We start from the raw sequence: 20,135 nt of genomic DNA, 5'->3' as shown, positions 1-20,135 counted from the left end.
ACTTGCCACACATATCTAAAAACCTCTCTAGGGGTTTTCTTTGCCTGATTTCTGATTTCTTTATACTTATTCACATAGCAGATTATTACTATTATTCATCTTGTACTGCCTCCAAAGTACCATCTTCTTCTTCCAGATTTCATGCTTAAGCTCCTCATTCATCCATTTTACCCCTACCTCATTCAGCCTTTTGGCCTTTGGAATATATTCACACATTGATGCTGTTATATATTTCTTTGTCCAAAGTAGCATTTATTTCCTTACTGCTCCAAGCTCTCTCATAAGCTTGTTATAATCACCAGCCTTATAATTCCACATATATCCTTTCCTCACAAAAGTCTACATAGTCTAACCACAACCCAGGTGATTATTTCTGATCACTCTCTCACCAACTGGAGGAAAGTGTAAAACTTCACTCACAATTACATCCTCTGATGAAATGATCAGATCTAAAATTCTCGATCCTCATGTGCCCTCCTTTACATGCTGCCTGAGATTGTTATTTCTCCAGAACTCGAGAAATTCATTTTCCTTATTCCCAAATGCTATCTCTTCATACCAATCTATATCACCATAATTAAGATCATCCATAATAATTTCCCTTCATTTGTTCACTAATCCAAGTTGTTTATACATTTCTTCATCGCCATCCTCCACATTTCCAGGCCTATAGCAACATCCAACTAAATATGTCTTCCTCTCAACCTCCACATTACACCACACTGCCTCATAGCCATTGCCACTATTTCTCTCTTTCATGTCTATCTTATGTGGACATAATTCCCCTGATATCATCAGCAGCACTCCCCCACCCTTCTTGTTCTTTCTATCTTCACGAAAACACTGTATCTTTCCATTTCCATTCCCGTTAGGATATCATCTTCATTCAACCACGTTTCACTTATTCCAATGATTTTGGAGAAAATAAACTCAATCAGTAATTCTCATGGAAAGGCTGAGATGTTGGGTATGCATTTTTACTAAACAGCTTAAGGAAATTACAACATATACTAGGATATACATTAAAATAAATTTTAATACACTTCCAATATTTCGGCAACATCACATTGCCATTTTCAACTTAAAAACAAGACACGTGCACGCAAGCAACAAATAGTAAATGAGGACAAAGCAGGAAGCTATTCTTTCTCCTAAAAGTCCTGATGGTGCCCCCTAGTAGGCAATGTTGGTATTCTTGGGCGATTGGGCTGAAGGTCTTCTGATGTAAGTTTCCCAAATTTCGGGCAGTCTCATGTAACCAAATTTGTTGAAGTTTGGATTGTTTCTTAGGGCTGAGGCAGATTCCATGAAAAGCCTTTCATATTTGAATTTACTACAGTGTATTATTGTGGCTTTCTTCCACCGTATTCTATGGTGGGTGTCCAGTGCATAGTCTGCAAGACCAGAGTGGCTGTATTGGTGAAACCGGAAATAGTCCTTGTGTTCTGAAATTCTAATATTAGCTGTCCTGCCTGTTTGGTCAAAGTAGGACAGCTTACAGCTGCAGTGAGGTCTGTAACAAGAAGTTAAGTCATGTTTTTTTAGGATTTTTGTAATTTTTTCCGAGGTGCTTCGGATATAGGGTATGGTGATGAATTTAGAGTAATCCTTGTTGTGAGAGGTAGGGAGTTGGTTTATTGGTTTCAATATTTTTGGATTTTTTTTTGGGGGGGGGGGGTAGCCATTGGCTGAGAATCAACGTGATGTTGCTGAAATATTGGAAGTGTATTAAAATTTATTTTAATTTATAAAAACTTAATCAGTGAAACAATTTCATCTCCCTTATTTCTTATACTTCTGGAATTTGTAAACAAACACAGTAATTCATTTTTAGATCTATAACCAGTCCTATTCAAGCCACTTTGTTGTGATCTCCTCACCTGCCCAATCACCTTTATCATCACTTACCACATATGTGGGTGGTCTGAAAAATTCTCAGCCTCGACGATAGATGGCAATACTATCGGCAAGATTTTTTTTTCTAAGTTGATACATCTGTCATAAGCATCCATGTGAAATTGCAAGTCATTTTATTAAGTAGTTTGTTTTATACAGCTACCTGAAGCAAAATTGTTGTCTATCCCTTGAAATGGATAAAATTGAGTATCGTCCGGTTATAAAATTCTTTGTAAAAGAAGGTTTAACACCAAAATAAATTCATTCAAAGTTCATTAAAGTTTATGGGCACTCTTCTCCTTTGTTTTTGACAATTAAGAAATGGGCTGCCGAGTTTAAACATAGCCTTACCAGCCTTGAAAATGATCCACGTGAAGGACGTCCAAAAAGTGTAACAACAACAGAAATCATTGATCAAGTGCACGATATGGTATTGGATGACCGGAGTCAAAGTCAAAATTGCTGAGACTATAGACATTTCAAAAGAATGTGTAGGATATATTTTGCATGAAGAATTGCAAATGAAAAAGCTTGCATAAGATCAGTGCCAAGCTTGCTTGCTCATAGTGGATCAAAATGCACTCACATGAAAATCTCTGAACAGTGCTTGGAGCGTTTTAACAAGAATATATCTGATTTTGTGCGTCGATTTATTACTATGGATGAGACTTCGATTCACCATTTCACACCAGAATCCAAACAGCAGTCAAAATGATGGACAGAAACTGGTTGTACAGCGCCAAAGAAGACAAAGTTGGTTACATCAGCAGGAAAGGTCATGGCATTGGTGGTTTGGGAGGCTAAAGGCATTTTGTTTATTAATTATCTTGAAAAGGGTAAAACAATAACCAGGGAATATTATTCCGATCTTTTAACCAGACTAGATGAAAAAATTCATGAGAAAAGACCAGTTTGCAGAAGAAAAAAATCATCTTTCATCAGGACAATGCACCTGCCCAACTGGAGGTGTTCAGCATATTAAAAAATCTCAATGTGGATAACTGTAGTTACTGGATGAATGTCAACCTGCATGCTATGAGAATGTGCAAAAGAATTGGCAGTGCCTTTGATGAAGTTGTTTAATTTAAGTCTCTGGCAAGGTTCCAAGAAAGTAGGATACTTCCATTACATAAAGGCTCCAAGACAGAAGCAGCAAATTACAGCCAGTTAGTATCTCAGGAATGGTGGTTCAAGTACTGGAAAATTTGGTTAAAGGTAAAATCCAGGAATGGTTGGATAGGAATACAATATTCTATAGTGAGCAGCACAGCTTTGTGAAAAGTTAAGTTCCTTGGTAATGTGTCACACTTTATAATGACATGACAGCAGAATAAGATAAGGGAAATGGCTATGCCATGATAGTGCTGGACAGAAAACTATTACATACATTGGAACAAATGGGAATGGATGGGAGGGAATACCTGACAAGAGTAGTATACGGTGGAGCAGAATCTAGGAGAATGAGGGTGTCTAGTGCATTATGTCAAGGCTCTGTGCCAAGGTCACTTCTATTTAATTTGCATATTAATGATATAGGGAATGATTTAAAGGTAAATATTCAGTTGTTTGCTGATGATGCAAAACTGGGGAAGGACAATAGTTAATGAAGGTGATTTAAATATCCTGCAGGATAATTTGCATAAATTGGCATTGTGGGCAAAAGATAATGGTTATCAATTTAATGTTGCAAAATGTAAGTCACTTCAGATTGAAAAGGTGTGATACTGTGTATCACATTAATGGGACTGGATTTTAGGAAATTCATGAAGCTAGAGACTTGTGAAAGTTATGGTGGACAGAAAGCTGAAGTTCAGAAAGGCTGTGTTCCAGATCTGTGCACTGTGGTCAGATCTGGATATCTGATTTTCTTAGGGATCAGGAGGTAGTGGGACAGATCCAGAAATGAGTGATCAATGTGGTGACAGGTCTATGGAATACTCCACATGAGCATAGATTGAAAGTGTGCGGATTGCAAAACTAAGCTGATAGGCAGAAAAGAGAGGATATGATAGAAACTTGTAAGTTACTAAAGGGATTCTATAAGATTGACACAAAATAAATTTTTCAATATATGACAAATAGAAAGATGTAGGGACCATCCATAGAAGTTGTATAAGAGTATGGTTAGAAAGGATGAGCAGACTAGATTTTTTTTTCCTGGATGTTGTGAGTACCCTGATGGTGAATGAGTTTAAAGAGAGGAACGATAGGTATTTTGTGTATAAAGATTAGTATGGATCTCCCACGGTGAGTTTTCTGATTCTATGAATATGCCTGTATAATAATAATATCAGTCCTGCCCAGGAGTAGTTGAAGTTGTTTGTCTAAGCTTGGTTTAAAAATGCACATTTTCATCTAATTACACTGGCCAACAAAAAAAAGTTTTTTTTCTGCTGATTATGATCTGACACTTGTTTTTTTACTAATTTTGGTGCACTGATTTCAAATATCAAACCCATTTTTCTCTATCACGTCAGGTTTTTCCTCTATGGCATTTTCTTTTTGCTAATTTGTAAGTTTTGGATAGTTTTAAGGAGGCAGTACTATCTAGAGGATCAAAAAAATCAATTTTTTAATATTATTTGTAATATTTTTAAAAGTATGTACTTTTAAAAATCTGTTCCTAACTTTTTATCAAGAAATTCAAAAAATTCCCGAAGATATAGCCTATTATTATTCAAAGCGGTGTGCAGATCAGAATCGGAGCGCTCACCGCTCTCGCTTGTTAGTAAACGAATAAATGCGTAAGAACCTGCAATGGCACGTACTGGCGCTTTGAATGCGAGAGAGGCCGATAACCGATCTAATATATTTAGGTGATGAAAAGTAGGCGATGACAACTGCCTAAAACAAATGAATGCTATATGCATCATAGCGGACAAAGAACGATCGAAATCAGTCAATCGTTAATCGATCGTGAAAGTATGATGAGCGCTTATAACGTCTCAATAAAGTCTGGTTTTTTTTTGTCTTGTTAATTGCATGTTAGTCGGCAGTGAAGAAAATACATCATGTCTACTACTCGAAATTGTGTCAATAGTGTAGATTCCTTCATTTGTGGCAGCTTTACTGTTCCCAGTCAAAGTACAAATATCACTGATTTCGTTAAGAAAGTGTACTTTGCATACTTTGACGAAAAAATTGCAGATCAGGACAAGTCATGGGCTCCAAATAAAGTGTATAAGTCGTGTAGAAAATTTACAACAGTGGAGCAAGGGAAAACGCCAAAAATTAGCTTTTGGCATTCCAATGATTTGGCATGAACCGAAAAATCACGTAGATGATTGCTATTTTTGTTTAGTTCAGCCTTCTGGTTAATAAGAAGAATAAGAAAAAAATTGTGTATCCAAATCTCGACTCAGCAATTCGGCCAGTTGCTCATTCCAATGAAATAGCCGTGCCAATTTATAAAGGACTTCCTTTACTTGAGAACAAGCATGATCGGGATATGCCAGATGTTCTTGAGGAGCAAGACTCGGATGTTGATTTAGACAATGAAAATTTAATTTCTAGTTCTGGACTGCAACGTTTTACTCAAGTGGAATTGAATGACTTAGTAAGAGATTTGGACTATCAAAGGAATCATCGCAATTGTTAGCTTCAAGATTAAATGAAAAAAACTTACTGGAGCAAGATACGAAGATAACTTTTTAGGGAAAGTAATCTTGTACAATATTTTAAACACGAGTGTGGATTTGTTTACTGTAACAATGTGTCAGGTTTACTAACTGAAATGAGTGTTGTACAATATCATCCAAATGAGTGGCGTTTATTTATCGACAGTTCTAGCAGAAGTCTCAAGTGTGTCTTACTACACAATGGGAATGTATATGGCTCAATTCCTATTGGCTATTCAGTCCACTTAAAGGAAACATATGAGGACATTACAAAGGTTCTGAAGTTATTAAAATATACAGACCATAACTGGATCATCTGTGTGGATCTTAAAATAGTGAACTTTTGACTTGGCTTTCAAAGAGGATATACAAAGTTTCCGTGTTTTCTATGCTTCTGGGATAGTCGAGCTAGAAACCAACACTGGAGTCAGAAACATTGGCCTCTTAGAATATCCTTAAATGTTGGAGAACAGAATGTTATAAATCAACCTTTAATTGACAGAGAAAAAAATCATTTTTCCACCTCTACACATCAAACTAGGTCTTATGAAGCAGTATGTTAAAGCTTTAGATTTACAAGGTGACTGTTTCCAATACATATGTGAAAAATTTCCACGACTTAGTTATGAAAAAATTAAAGCCAGTGTATTTGATGGACCACAAATTAGAACTTTAATGAGAGACCCAAATTTCATCAACTCTATGAACGAAACTGAGAAAGAGGTCTGGACTTCATTTACAATGGTTGCGAATAATTTTCTTGGAAACAAAAAAACATGCAATTACAAAGATCTAGTGGAAACAATGCTTGAAAATTTCCAGCGCCTAGGTTGCAACATGAGCATAAAGCTTCATTTCCTATACAGTCATCTTGATAGATTTCCCGAGAATTTAGGTGCTGTAAGCGATGAACAAGGTGAAAGATTTCATCAAGATTTAAAAACTATGGAAGATCGGTACCAAGGAAGATGGGATTCTCACATGATGGCCGACTACTGTTGGAGTATTCAAAGGGATTGCCAAAACAGAACACACAGCAGAAATTGCTACAAACAAAAATTTATTCCCTGAAACTCATGTGTAAGTAAAATTGTTATTTTTTTATAAATATTCTTGTAATTTTTAATGAATATTGTTAAATAGTTATGTATCTAATTATCGGCCTCTCTCGCATTCAAAGCGCCAGTACGTGCCATTGCAGGTTCTTACACATTTATTCGTTTACTAACAAGCGAGAGCGGTGAGCGCTCCGATTCTGATCTGCACACTGCTTTGAATAATAGGCTATATCTTCTGGAATTTTTTGAATTTCTTGATAAAAAGTTAGGAACAGATTTTTAAAAGTACATACTTTCAGAAAATAATATTAAAAAATCAATTTTTTTGATCCTCTAAATAGTACTGCTTCCTTAAAACTATCAAAAACTTACAAATTAGCAAAAAGAAAATGCCATAGAGGAAAAACCTGACGTGATAGAGAAAAATGGGTTTGATATTTGAAATCAGCGCACCCAAATTAGTAAAAAACAAGTCTCATATAAAAGTCAGCAAAAATTGTGTTGGCCTGTGTTATCAGACTTCCATGGAATCAAAAGACTCATCATGAGTGTCATTCATATAGCTTAGTAAACCTTAAACTCATAATAAACATACATAATAAAATTTTACATTATTTAGCACTATTCAATATATAGTTTAAAAACATTTCTGAAAGTTGTGTGAATTTCCTTCTAAGAAATACACACTTCTTTCTGGCTGCATGGTTATATATATATATATATATATACACACACACACACACACACACACACACACACACACACACACACACACACACACACACACACACACACATACACAGTCATACCCCGACTTATGCGAATCCGGAGTTACGTGGTTTCTTATATGTACGTATTCTTGTCCCTCTTCACGCCTCACCACTAGTCGTATCTTTCTGGTGTCAGCCGCATTCACCAGTGTCGCACATGCTGTGAACAAGCACCGACGTGTTTTGCACAGTCTCCATTCATACACGATTTTTATAGTCTACAAACCTTGCGATTGTTTAATGTTATGTTCTTGATAAAAATTTTATCACATAAAAAATAATAACGTTGTCCAAAAGAAGCAAGTCCGATTCTTCTATAGCTAGCAAGAAAAGAAAAACATTGACTTTGGAAACAAAACTCAACATTCTTAAGGATTTTGAAGGTGGAATGAAAATTTGTGAGCTAGCAAAGAAGTTCAATCTACAGGAATCCACAGTAAGAACAATCATAAAAGAAAGGTTTACAGATTTTGGAGGACATTGATTCTAATGAGGAACGAATTGTAGCCACAAGGCAAGGAATAAAAAATTCATTAGCTTGCTATGAAGAAATTTTGCATGACAAGAAAAAGACATTATGCCGTCAGACGAATCTATTAGATTTTATGAAACCATCAACATCGAAATAACTTTCTTTCTTTTATGTACAAAAAACTGCAATTATGATTATATTTCTTAAAAAATATAGGTGTTTTTGTAAACCTTTGGTCCCAATTAACTAATATTTTGCATGTTTGTATATATAAATTACATGCAAAATTATACCCCGAGTTATGCGAATTCGACTTACACGCTTTTTGTTGGTCCCTACCATACTGTGTAACTTTGGGGTATGACTGTATATATATATATATATATATTTTTTTTTTTTTTTTTAATTTTTTTTTTTTTTTTTTTTTTTTTTTTTTTTTTACACACACACTGTAGTATTTGTTATATTCATAAAATTTTTTCTTACTTTGTTACATAAAACTGAATCAAACATATTAACAACCGGCTGACTGGAGTATACTCTTTTTCTATCTGAATCCTGATTTATTAGCTCAGTGTGCAGTATTTTTTTTTCTTCCTAAAAATAAAAATTTATAAATATAATTAGTGACCAGAGCTATTTTTATGAAAAGTCATTCTCATAACAATAATACTAAATTGAAACCAGATAAATAAAGATATATTATTTCTATACAACAACAGGTTTTATCTTGCAAATTTTACAATGTAAATATCAAGATCATACCTCAACAAATAACTCCCACCTAAACAGATGTTGAAATTAACTGATATCATTAACACTAATGTCTGAGCAAAAGTTTCATCAAGTGTATTTGATTATTATTATTAGATTGATAGAGTCAAAAACTCATGGGATGTTCTCAATATCAGCAACAGTGTTTATCAGACTGTGCCTTAAACTCGTTCCGTTTTTCTGCACTCATGATGCTCTCAGACAATGCATTCCATTCATTCACCACACTAAGTAACAACCATACTTCTAACTTCCCTCTCACACCTTCCTTTTACAACTACCAGAGTTGGCTTCTTTTTCTATACCTGTCTTCCTCTACTCCTCGAAATATCCATTCTGCATTAATCTGGTACAAATGCTTCAACTTAATGTCCTGTTCACCAGATTTTGCAGATGATATTCCCTGACTGGAGTATACTCTTCTTCAATTGAACATTAGGCAGTTCAATCAGGGTCTTCTACAATGGAACCATAACCTTGTCTATGTGTCAGCATACACCTTGTCATTGCTATAATCTGTTGTGGTATCCACACAGTTCTAGAAGAGTGATCCCTAAGTTTCAAGTCCTAGTCTCTTATCACTTCCATCCTTCAAACTATTCCACCACATTTGTGCACAAAGCATTCTACCCTTGCTTTTTAAATTTCAAAATCCTACACTGTGTATGAGTGAATTTGTAGCACACCAAATGTGCTCACACAGGCACTCTATTCAAATCCTCCTGGATAGCCATATTATTTATTATCCTCCTCGTAGTTTTTCCTAAACTTTGCACTTTGCATCATCCACAAAATATATGCATATCCTCATTTCAACTTATCTGAATAGCATTAATAAACAGATCCTTATGGCACACACTACTAGAATATCCCCCCTTAATGTGATCCTACTACTATACTACTGATATACTATCAGTAGTATCTGATATACTACTACTATAATAGTTGGCGAACCAATATTTTGTGTTAGCTTAAACAAATATGTGAGTACAACATAATGAAATGTTATGCAGGCTCGCACATTACTGGTAAAACAATGTCTATGCTGTTTTCACCAGAGATTAGGACAAAAACTGATAATCAAGCTATTGGAACAAACTCGCACTCAGCTGAAGATTGGCACCATCATCATGTGAAGCATTACTAGAAAAAAAGGTGGCATTAGCATAGGTATTACAAAAGTAACATATAACCAATACTGGTGTTAGTGAGAGAGAAAGGGAAGAAAAATTTGATACATCTAAATAATAACTATAAGATGTTATGTTCAGAGGCAGTGGTGATCAATAAAAAGAAAAAGTAGCGTGTAATATTCAAGAGCAATACAAAGCTAAACTTCTTGAAACAAACAATTTCAAGTAGAGTAATGTGGGCAGAGTTCAAAATGAGAAAACAGACAATAAATCTTACTTGTGCTTACTATCCCAAAAAAAAGTTCTAGTAGGAAAGAAATATATGAATTTTTCATGTGATTAGAGAGGACAGCAGACATAAAGAAAAAGGAAATGGAAATCTAAATAATAATAAAAATAAATAAATAAATAAAAATCTAAATCAGCCTGAGCTCTGAAAAAATTCCCAAACCTTAACAAATTTGGGTGCCTGAGACTGCCACAAATTTGGGAAGTTTGCATTATAAGAACATCAGTCCAACGGTTAAGACAATCCAATTTATCCTGCTAGGGGACACTTTTAGGACTCTGGGACCAACTTCAGTTGCCTTTCTTCAGCCTCATTTGCTTAGTGTTAGTGCCTACGTGCACATATCATTGTTTTGTGATCCCTGAAGATGGCAATGTAACATTGCTAGAATATAGGAAAGTATTGATTAAAGTTTTTAATTAATATTCTACTTGTCATTTCTGAAAAATTAAAAGTTATAACCAACATATAAGTTTATCTACAGGAAATCTAAATAGCAAAATACTCAATGAAAACTAGACTTTTAGAAATGTTTTGGGAAAATTTAGAGTAAAGCGAAAACTACTAATCATGTTAAGTGCCTGCTGGGTTTCTGTAAAGGAGATAGTCTGGTTGTTACAGATGCAACGTTCTAATAGAAAGATGTATAGAAACTCACATGACAATAACAGACAAGAAATTGACCATGTTATTGTTTATTATTATTATTACACAGGAATCTCCATGGAGTCCACAGACTCATCAAGAGTGGTCCTAAACATTTCATCAAGCACTAGCCATCATTCTAACAATAACTGTCATACTTTGCTTTGAACTCATTCACCAATAAAGCACAACTAACTGTCAGTTCATTCCACTCATTCACCATTTTCAAAGCAAAAAATCTAGTCCTCACATCCTTGCCAAGTACACTCTTAATTTTCAGGAATGATCCCTACTTCTCTGCACTAGTCATGTACTAAAATGTTTCCTCAATATCAATCCTATAAAGCACTTCAAGTAACTTATATGTCTCTATGATATCTCTCCTCTCCCCTTTTCAGGGTATCAACTAATTTCTGTGATCCACAAATCCTCAACCTACCTTTATAGAGAGCATTCTATAGACCTAGCACTATCTTGATCACTCACCTCAGGATCCTCTCCATCTCTTCCTCATCCTAAACAACCCACGTGACATCTGTACATAACAATTAATATAGACAACAGATTTCCAACATACTGACAACTGTATGTTGGAAAGTACCATAACCTTACTTTCCTATCATGGTTTTTAAATTTTCATTGATTTGTCAGAAAACAGTGAAATGTATTGGCATTATTAAAATAATGCCAATATGTATAAATATTGGCATTATTTTATTCATATCTAATGCTTCATCAAATATTCATATCTAGTGCTTCCTTTCTGAAAATATGAATAATTTATTTTATACATTATTCATATTTTCAGAAAGGAAACACTAGATATGAATATTTGAAAATTCTTCACAGCACAGACAGACAATCACGAGGAGAGTGACGACAACTTAGCAGCCACAAGTAGTGCTGAGGAAAGTGTCTACTTAAAGAAGCATAAAAGTACTACATGATGTTACAATGAAAGTTACTTGGAATTTGATTTCACATGTACTAGTTAAAACGAGTTTCCTTCTCCATTATATTGTGTTTCTGGAGAAATGTAGCTTAATAGTGCAATGGTTCCCAGCAAATTAAAATGCCACTTCAATACACTTCATTCAGATCTTGCCTCCAAATAGAGACATTATTTAAAATGATTATTAAAAAAAGCAAACTAAACAACAAGAAGAACAGTGTGGTTTTAGAAGAGGTAGAGGATGCCTCTTTCACAATGCAACAAATCATAGAAAAAAGAAAAGAATTTAATCTGCCCACTTTTCTTCTATGTATTGACTACAAAAAGGCATATGATAACTTGAACAGAAATCTACTCTGGAAAATATTACAAGTTGATAAAATACCTCCTCAATTAATTAATTCAATAAAAAGTCTATACAGAGAAATAAAAATGTGCATCAAATTTACAGATGGAACATTATCAGAACCTTTTATTATTATTACAGGTATCTCCATGGAGTCAGTAGACTCATCACGGGAGACCCAAACTATAAAAACAATATCTATCATATCTCTTCTTGAATTCATTTACAGACGAAGAACTCACAACCGAGTCAGGCAATGCTTCCACTCATTCACCACCCTCTAGGCAAAAAATCTCGTTCTCACACCCTTGTTAACCACACTTTTTCTTAATTTCCAGGGATGACCTCCTGTTCTTCCATCACTATCACACAGCTGAAATATTTCTCCTGCATCAATCTTATAAAAACCTTTTAGTAATTTAAATGTTTCTATCATATCCCCCTCTTCTCTGCCTATCAACCAACCTCTGCAGTCCACACGCTCTCAATCTATCAATGTAGGGAACATTTTTTACATTAGTCACTCTCTTCTGAACCCTCTCCACAACCTCCTCAGAGCCAAGGAATCCAGGTGACCAGACTTGAGCACAGTAATCTAAATGTGGAAGTATCAATGCCTTATAAAGGGGAATAATAACCTCTTTATCTCTGGATGTTAGTGTGTTCTTCAATAACGAAGTAATCCTATGTGCAATCTTGGACACCTTAGCAATGTGTCCTCTGAACTTCATCTCCCTATCCACCAACACCCGCAAGTCCCTAGCCTCATCAATCTCTTGGAATACCATTCCAAGAATGTAGTACACAGCTGGTAATCTTTTAATCCCAAAATGCATAAATTTACACTTTTCCACATTGAACTGATATCCATTACCTTTTGCCCATTTTGCTAGCTTATTTAAATCATTCTGCAAACTCTCAACATCAGCTTGATTTTTTATTACGCTACCCAACTTTGCATTATCGGGAAACAACTGAATATCTCCCTTTAAGCCATTTCCTATATCATCTATGTACAAATTAAACAATAACAGTCCAAGCCCACCAATGGTCACCTGCTTCATCCTGGACTCTGCTCCTCCATACACCACTTTCTGGTATCTCTCCCTGAGCCATTCTCTTATCCATATCACCAGCTTAGTATCCATCCCCATCTGCTCCAATTTGCACAACAGTATACCATGGGGTATCCTGTCAAAAGCCTTAGCAAAATCCAGAAGTACTACTTTGTAGCCATTTCCTTTGTCCAACTCAGATGTCATTCTATTATAAAAAGTTCATAAATTGCTAAGACAGAATCAACCTTTAACAAAATCATGTTGGCCCCTATAGAGTATCATATTGTGATCCACCCATTCTTGAATTCTGTCTTTAACAAACTTTTCCAATACTTTTACTACCACTCCCAAGATGGTGATTGGTCTGTAATTAACTATCGCAGTTTTAGAGCCACCTTTATACAAAGGAACTACTTTGCCTTCCTTCCACTCCCTAGGGACCATACCAGAGTTCAAACTTTAGTTAAATAACTAAGTAAGAGTTGTTGACAATTTCTTTGCACATTCATGCAACACCCGAGCTGATATTCCATCTAAACCTACAGCAGAGTTTTTGCATTTAAATTCTGCAATATACTAACATACGCCGACGTTTTCATTCTTCTCATTTAGCCAATCAGTCCACAGATCCTTCACATTCTTCAGTGCATACATATAGCAGTTCCACAATGCATCCATTGCAAAAAATCCAAGGCAGACTTTCGTATAGAAGTCCTCTGAGCCGCTGACGTACATCTCTTGGACGCCATCTTTAGATACTGAAGTAGTGAAACAAACAGTAGCAAAAACACAATATATACAACAACATTTCAAACAATATCACCACTGAATGACACTTGTATCCAACCGAAGCAGTACAATTTGCAACTGCAGCACAATTTGAGACAAAAATCCACACTATGACTTTAATTAAAAAAAAAGGTTTTCTAGCATAGCTCAACACGACCGCCACGCTCACTAATGATACTAACTATAAATAAAGGAGTAAGACAAGGTTAAGATAGGAGTTAAACTAACAAATAATATACAGCTAAATACAATACTTTATGCAGATGATCAAGTACTAATTTCATATTCAGAAGATAAACTCCAAATTGCAACTAACCATCTAAATGAAATAGCAAAAAAATTTTAAATGAAAATCTCTAAAACAAAAGCTACGGCAATGTGTGGAAACACCATTCAAAAAGTCACAATTATGCTTAACAATAAAATAATAGAACAAGTTACAGAATTAGCCGGCCTGGTTGGCCAAGTGGTCTGCATATCCGCTCTCCAGCTAAAAGGTTGCGGGTTCGAATCCCGCCGTGGGCATGGATGTTTGTGATTGTGAAAATACTTCCGGCGGTCGGCAGTAGATGCCGTTGGTATAGATGATGAAGGTAGTTGCTGTTTGCAGTGCAGCCCATACTTGAGCATTTCTGGCCAAATATCATCTACTCCCGTTGTCTTTCCACATTTCAGGCTTTTGAACATTTTTTTTTAAGCGGCACCATGACTTAGTTGGTTAAAGCGCCTGTCTAGTAAACAGGAGATCGTGGGTTCGAATCCCACCGGTGCCTGCTAATTTTTTGCCGGTCTGGTTGGCCGAGTGGTTAGTGTATCCGCTCTCCAGCCAAAAGGCTGCAGGTTCGAATCCCGCCGTGGGCATGGATGTTTGTGATTGTCTATGAAGACTAGTGGTCGTGATGGACAGTAGATGGCGTTGATGTAGATAATGCGGTTCGATGTAGTTAGAGGATTGAGTGATGGAGAGTTGTAGAGCAAGTGCCCTCCCTCAATGAGTCTTGGACTCCCTGGAGGTGTCAAGTAATAAAAACGAAATGTTTTTAGCGCCTCCGTAGCACAATTGGAAGAACAACGGTACATTGCTTCCTTCGGTTGGAATAGGCCTAAGTTCGATTCTCATCGCGACAGGAGGAATTTTATTTTGATGATTTTCAATCGAAGGTGAGTTAGCCGATCTCATATGGTAGCAGGTAGCAGGGTTTTTTCTCCTGGAAACTCGGGTTTTTCATCCCACATACAGACAAATCGGCCCTTCAGAATACGTGCAATTTACAGACATAGAATACTGGTTGTAGTGGTGGTGGAGGTGGGCAGTAGATGGCATTGATGGAGATGATTAGTAGTAGAGGTTCGGTGCAGTGGTTGAGACAGTTGTATCAGTTGAGAGAGTTGTAGGTGTCCTCCTGTGATGAGTCTTCGGACTCCTTGGAGGTGTCAGGAATAATAATAATAATAATAATTCAAATACTTAGGAAATATAATCTCGCAATACAATACTGATTCACAATTGGAAGCAAGACTACAAATTTACAATAGAATGAATGGCATAATTAAAATAAATTTTGGAAAACAAATGACTAAAGAAACTCAATTAAGATTACATAATATGACCGCTAAACCATCTCTCAAATTTGGAAGTGAAACTTGGATTCTAAAACAAAGAAACAAACAAAGACTAGAAGCAGCACGGATGAAGTTTCTAAGATCTCTCCTGGGATTCACTAGGTTAGATAAAAAGAACAACACAGAAATAAGAGAATGATTAGATACAAAAAACATCATACAAGAAATAGAAGGACATCAGCAAAATTGGCTACACCACATAGAAAGGATGAATAACAATGGGATTCCCAAATTAGCATATAAATATAAACCTACGGAAGAAGAAGAGACCATTGACATCCAAGATTAAGGTGGACAGATCAACTTCATCTGCAAAACAGGAACAGGACATAAAAAGCCTATACCTGAATTGCTCAGATGATGAACTAAACAACAGAGAAGTTTTCGAAGCATTGCTAAGGTATCCAATAAAAACTGCATCATATAAAACAGCTGATTAAAATTAATTGCAAAAAGAGTATAAATCACATCAACTTAAGCCATCATCTTAATATGAGTAATTAAATTTTATTAAATTAAATTTTGAAAAAATTACTTAACTTTCATCAGCATTCTAAACACATGCTCTTTCTCAATATAGCTTTGAACTAAATCCCAATTTTTACATTACTCATTCCTCTATTCCTGAACTTTTTCATTGTTTGTAAAAGATTTTGAACATTCTTATATTCTCTGAGAGCAACTATTGATTTTTACTTATCAGGATTGATGATTTTTTTTCTGTGAGTGCCTATTTAAACTTTCTGAGTTCACATTGGAGTGCTGAGTTTTCTATCCTTGTAAATAACTTCACTATATGCTTCTCTTGCTAAGTCAGTCAATGTTTTCTTCAGAGTTTGCCACTGAGTCTCCAAGGTTTAATTCTTGTCTTGAAACTGTTTCATTTTTTCTTGAATAATATTTTTATATTTGAATCTACAGTTCACCTCTGAAGGCTGCTTTGTTTTGATTATTTTTAGAACTTTCTTACACATTCTTCTTTTTTCTTTTCAATATGATATTAACTTTCATCTCACTCAAGAGAAAGTGATGACTTCCGATTTTAAATCCCCTCTATACTCTTGTTTCCTTAACCCGGTATATAATATAGATATCATTATCAACAATAATATCATTAGTGAGACATTTCTTGCAGATTCTATCCATAGACTGAACAGAAACAGCAGGAACTTACCATTGTTATTAGCTTTCTCTTTTTTTCTCATTTTTCCCAAAATGTTTGTATATGTCTGGCATTCATTTCCTGCTCTTTTGTTTAGATCTCCAAACAAGAACCAGCTTTATCATTACTTACTGAGTTATTTTGGTTAACTTGAAAGAGTATCCTACATATTCCTCGGTGAAGACTTCTATAGGCAAATAAGTCTCATTTTCCAATTCCAATTTTGCATTTTGAAATTTGCTCATAACACTCAATTAGAGATTACTTGCCATTAAAAATGTTTGTGTTCTTTTCCTTGATCACTAATGCCTGGATATAGCATCTTACATATATATTAATCAGAACTACCTCATTCATTTTTGTCTTCTTTGTTTCTGTAACCCAATTTTGACATGAAAGTTCTCACAGTGATGGTGCCTATTTCAGTTATACTAATGGCATGTGAGTTTGTTCAAGTAACTACAATCCCCCCTTCCCTTTAAGCTGGTCTATTCTCAGCCAACTTTACATTTTATTCTGGTTCATTTGTTCACTGTTATAAACTGACATTGCTTACTCATTTATTCAGTATCCAGGTGGATATGTAATAAAAGGACACACTGTGATATTGTGTAGGTTGAACATTGGTTCAGATATCCTGGTCAGTTCTTTACATTTCTAACAGATACATGGAAGTCTCTTCCTAGTTATCTAGCTTTCACTCTTAAACAATCCCTACTATGATTATGAACATTTTTTAATCAACATTTATACAGTATATGATAATGAAAATTGAAAATTAATTATTTTAAATATACTAGTAAAATATGCTATTCAAATTAAAAGATCATTAATTTGAACTAAAGATAGAAACTAACTTTTAATTTATAAATAAGTGATTCTTTCTCAGAAATTGTTTTCTGTAGCTGCTTGATGGTTTCCAGATCCTCGGGCAGAGAATCATGATGAACAGTACACTTTCCAGTTTCTTGCAACCTGGAAAAATACAAGACTTTTCTCATTATAATCTTATAATGATATAAGATCATTCCACTAATGTTAACAATATTATTAAGTGGTGTTAACTAATAATATTATTGTTAACACCAGCACTTGAATTGACAAAATACAGTAATTTCTTTATTATCCAACAGTTAACTTTCAGTTAACCAATCCTTTCAGAAATTAGCATATTAACTGACATTCAGAATAGCATATATATATATATATTATTATTATTACATGGCACCTCCAGGGAGTCCAAAGACTCAATGAGGGAGGGCACTTACTCTGCAACTCTGTCTCCACCAACTACAACGAACCGCAACTACATCAACACTATCTACCAAACACCACCACCACTACCACTGGTATTTTCACAGACAATCACAAACATTCATGCCCATGGCAGGATTTCGGACCTGCAGCCTTTTGGCTGGAGAATGAATATACTAATCACTCAGCCAATCAGGCCAGCATATATATATGAAAAAGTTTTAATGACTGTTACCGAGAGATAAAAAGATGACAAATATATTTAAAAAGATACTAGTAGTTTACTAGTTTCATTGAATAGATTCAACGAAACTAGTAAACTAGTAGTATCTTTTTAAATATATTTGTCATCTTTTTATCTCTCGGTAACAGTCATTAAAACTTTTTCATAATATTCCAACCGAGTAAAAATGAATTCACATATATATATATATGAAAAAAAATATAGATTTAATGACTATAAGACCGAGATAACATATAAAGATTTTAATGATAAATACTACTAGTTTCGGCATATAGCAGCCTTCTTCAGGTATTTATAAAGGAAAAGAATACTAATAAACATTGAATTATTTAAACAAACTGGAAATTACAGGTACAAATTGCCTCACATAATCGATACATAAAAACGTTGTATTTTTTCAAGTTGTTCCAACTGGCGTGCCATTGTTTGTTGCAATTGTGCGTGCAGGTTCATGTGAAGGCTGCTATATGCCGAAACTAGTAGTATTTATCATTAAAATCTTTATATGTTATCTCGGTCTTATAGTCATTAAATCTATATTTTTTTCAAATGTATAACAACCAAGTAAAAGCTGATCATCACACACACACACACACACACACACACACAAGATGGATGGTTTGCATTTGAATGGATTTGGTGTGCAGAGATGAAAAAGTGTTGCTGAATGAAGTGAAAGTGGATATGCAGACATCAGTGAGGCAGTTGAGTGTAAGAATATGTATAATATGCCTGAGCTAGTACGAAAGACAACAAATCAGAATGGGATAGTATAAGGCATCAAGATAGGGGTGGGATTAACAGGCTTCTGCACTTCATGTATACTAATGCCAAGAGTATTAGGAACAAGAAGGAAGAATTTTTGGCCTTGGTTGGCTCTTCCTGGCCACAGGTTATTGGCATTAGTGAGACATGGCTTGCAGAAGATGATATAGCTAGTGGGATAGAATGTGAAGGGTAAAGTGTGTTTAGGAGGAACAGAGAGAAAAGAATGTGAGGAGGAGTGTTATTGATGATAACTGATGAACTGCAGCCAAGGAGAATTGAAGTTGAACTGCAGGATAGTGAAGAGAGCACATTTGATGCTATTTGGTGTAAGATTGAGACTAGTGGAACAAAATATACAGTTGGGTGCTGCTATAGACCAGTTGATGGAATAGATGGTGGAGATAGTATGCATAGACAAATAGAAGCAATGAGTGGAAGGAGGCTAATTATTATGGGGGATTTCAACTGGTAACATTGATTGGAAGGAGGAGAGGACACATGGGAGGAAGGAATTGGATTTTATGCAGTTATTAAGGGACAGCATGTAATACCTAGGGACAGCATGTAATGGAATATACTAGGGGTTCAAGAGTGCTTGACCTAGTAATTGCATCTGAGAATTTGACTGTAATGAATATGACCACGTTGCCACCAATTGGTGAGAGTGATTGGTCTTAACCTGGGAGGTGGCTAAATGTGTGGAATTTTCAATTGAGAAAGGGTACATGTGGAATTACAGAGCTGGTAAGTATGACAAGCTTAGGAGATTGCTTGATTCAGTGCCATGGCATGTAAAACTGCAAGGGCTGGAGGTTGATAGTGCATGGGAAGTGGTAAAGGAGCATTTGAAGGAGGTAATGGCTGACTGTATACCTAGATTCCAGATAGTAAATCAAGTAGGGATTAAATGGATGAATAACACCACTAAGCTTTGAGCTGCAAAAAAAGAAACAACTGTGGAGGGAATTTTGACTACTGTGCCCAGATCTGGGTGCCAGGGTTTCTTCTTGATGGGGGGGGGGGGGGAGAGGATCCAGAGGCGAGTGACCAAGATGATAGCAGGTTTATGGAATGAACCCTTATGAGAACAGGTTGAGGATTTCTGGGTTGCAGAAATTGGTTGATAGGCAGAAAAGGGGTAATATAATTGAAACATTCAAATTACTGAAGGGTTTCTATAAGATCAATTCAGAGGATATTATTCAGAACAGGACTGGTGGTGGGAGGACTAGGGGCCATCCATGGAAACTGGGCAAGTATGTGGTTAACAAAGGTGTTAGAACTA

General features: G+C 35.5%; 1 protein-coding gene and 1 non-coding gene across 2 annotated transcripts in view; one reads left to right on the top strand and one right to left on the bottom strand.

The window, feature by feature from the left end:
- Positions 1 to 20,135, bottom strand: part of LOC150106392 (uncharacterized) — a 264,780-nt gene that overhangs the window by 5,078 nt on the left and 239,567 nt on the right. The window contains exons 14-15 of the mRNA XM_090392418.1: positions 17,442 to 17,559; positions 8,300 to 8,410 (exon numbers count right to left, since the gene is read on the bottom strand). Of these exons, the coding sequence (XP_090248544.1) occupies positions 8,300 to 8,410; positions 17,442 to 17,559 (229 nt within the window). The remainder of the gene's footprint in view (positions 1 to 8,299; positions 8,411 to 17,441; positions 17,560 to 20,135) is intronic.
- TRNAT-AGU (transfer RNA threonine (anticodon AGU)) lies at positions 14,499 to 14,572 on the top strand. Its single transcript has one exon. It is a non-coding gene; the product is annotated as a tRNA-Thr (tRNA).

This window comes from Typopeltis vanoorti, chromosome 5, assembly GCF_054136105.1.
Source record: "Typopeltis vanoorti isolate ZY-2024b chromosome 5, IOZ_Tvanoo_1.0, whole genome shotgun sequence".
NCBI lineage: Eukaryota > Metazoa > Arthropoda > Arachnida > Uropygi > Thelyphonidae > Typopeltis > Typopeltis vanoorti.
Note: the sequence above shows the minus strand (reverse complement) of the source record. Positions and strands in the feature narration are given on the sequence as shown.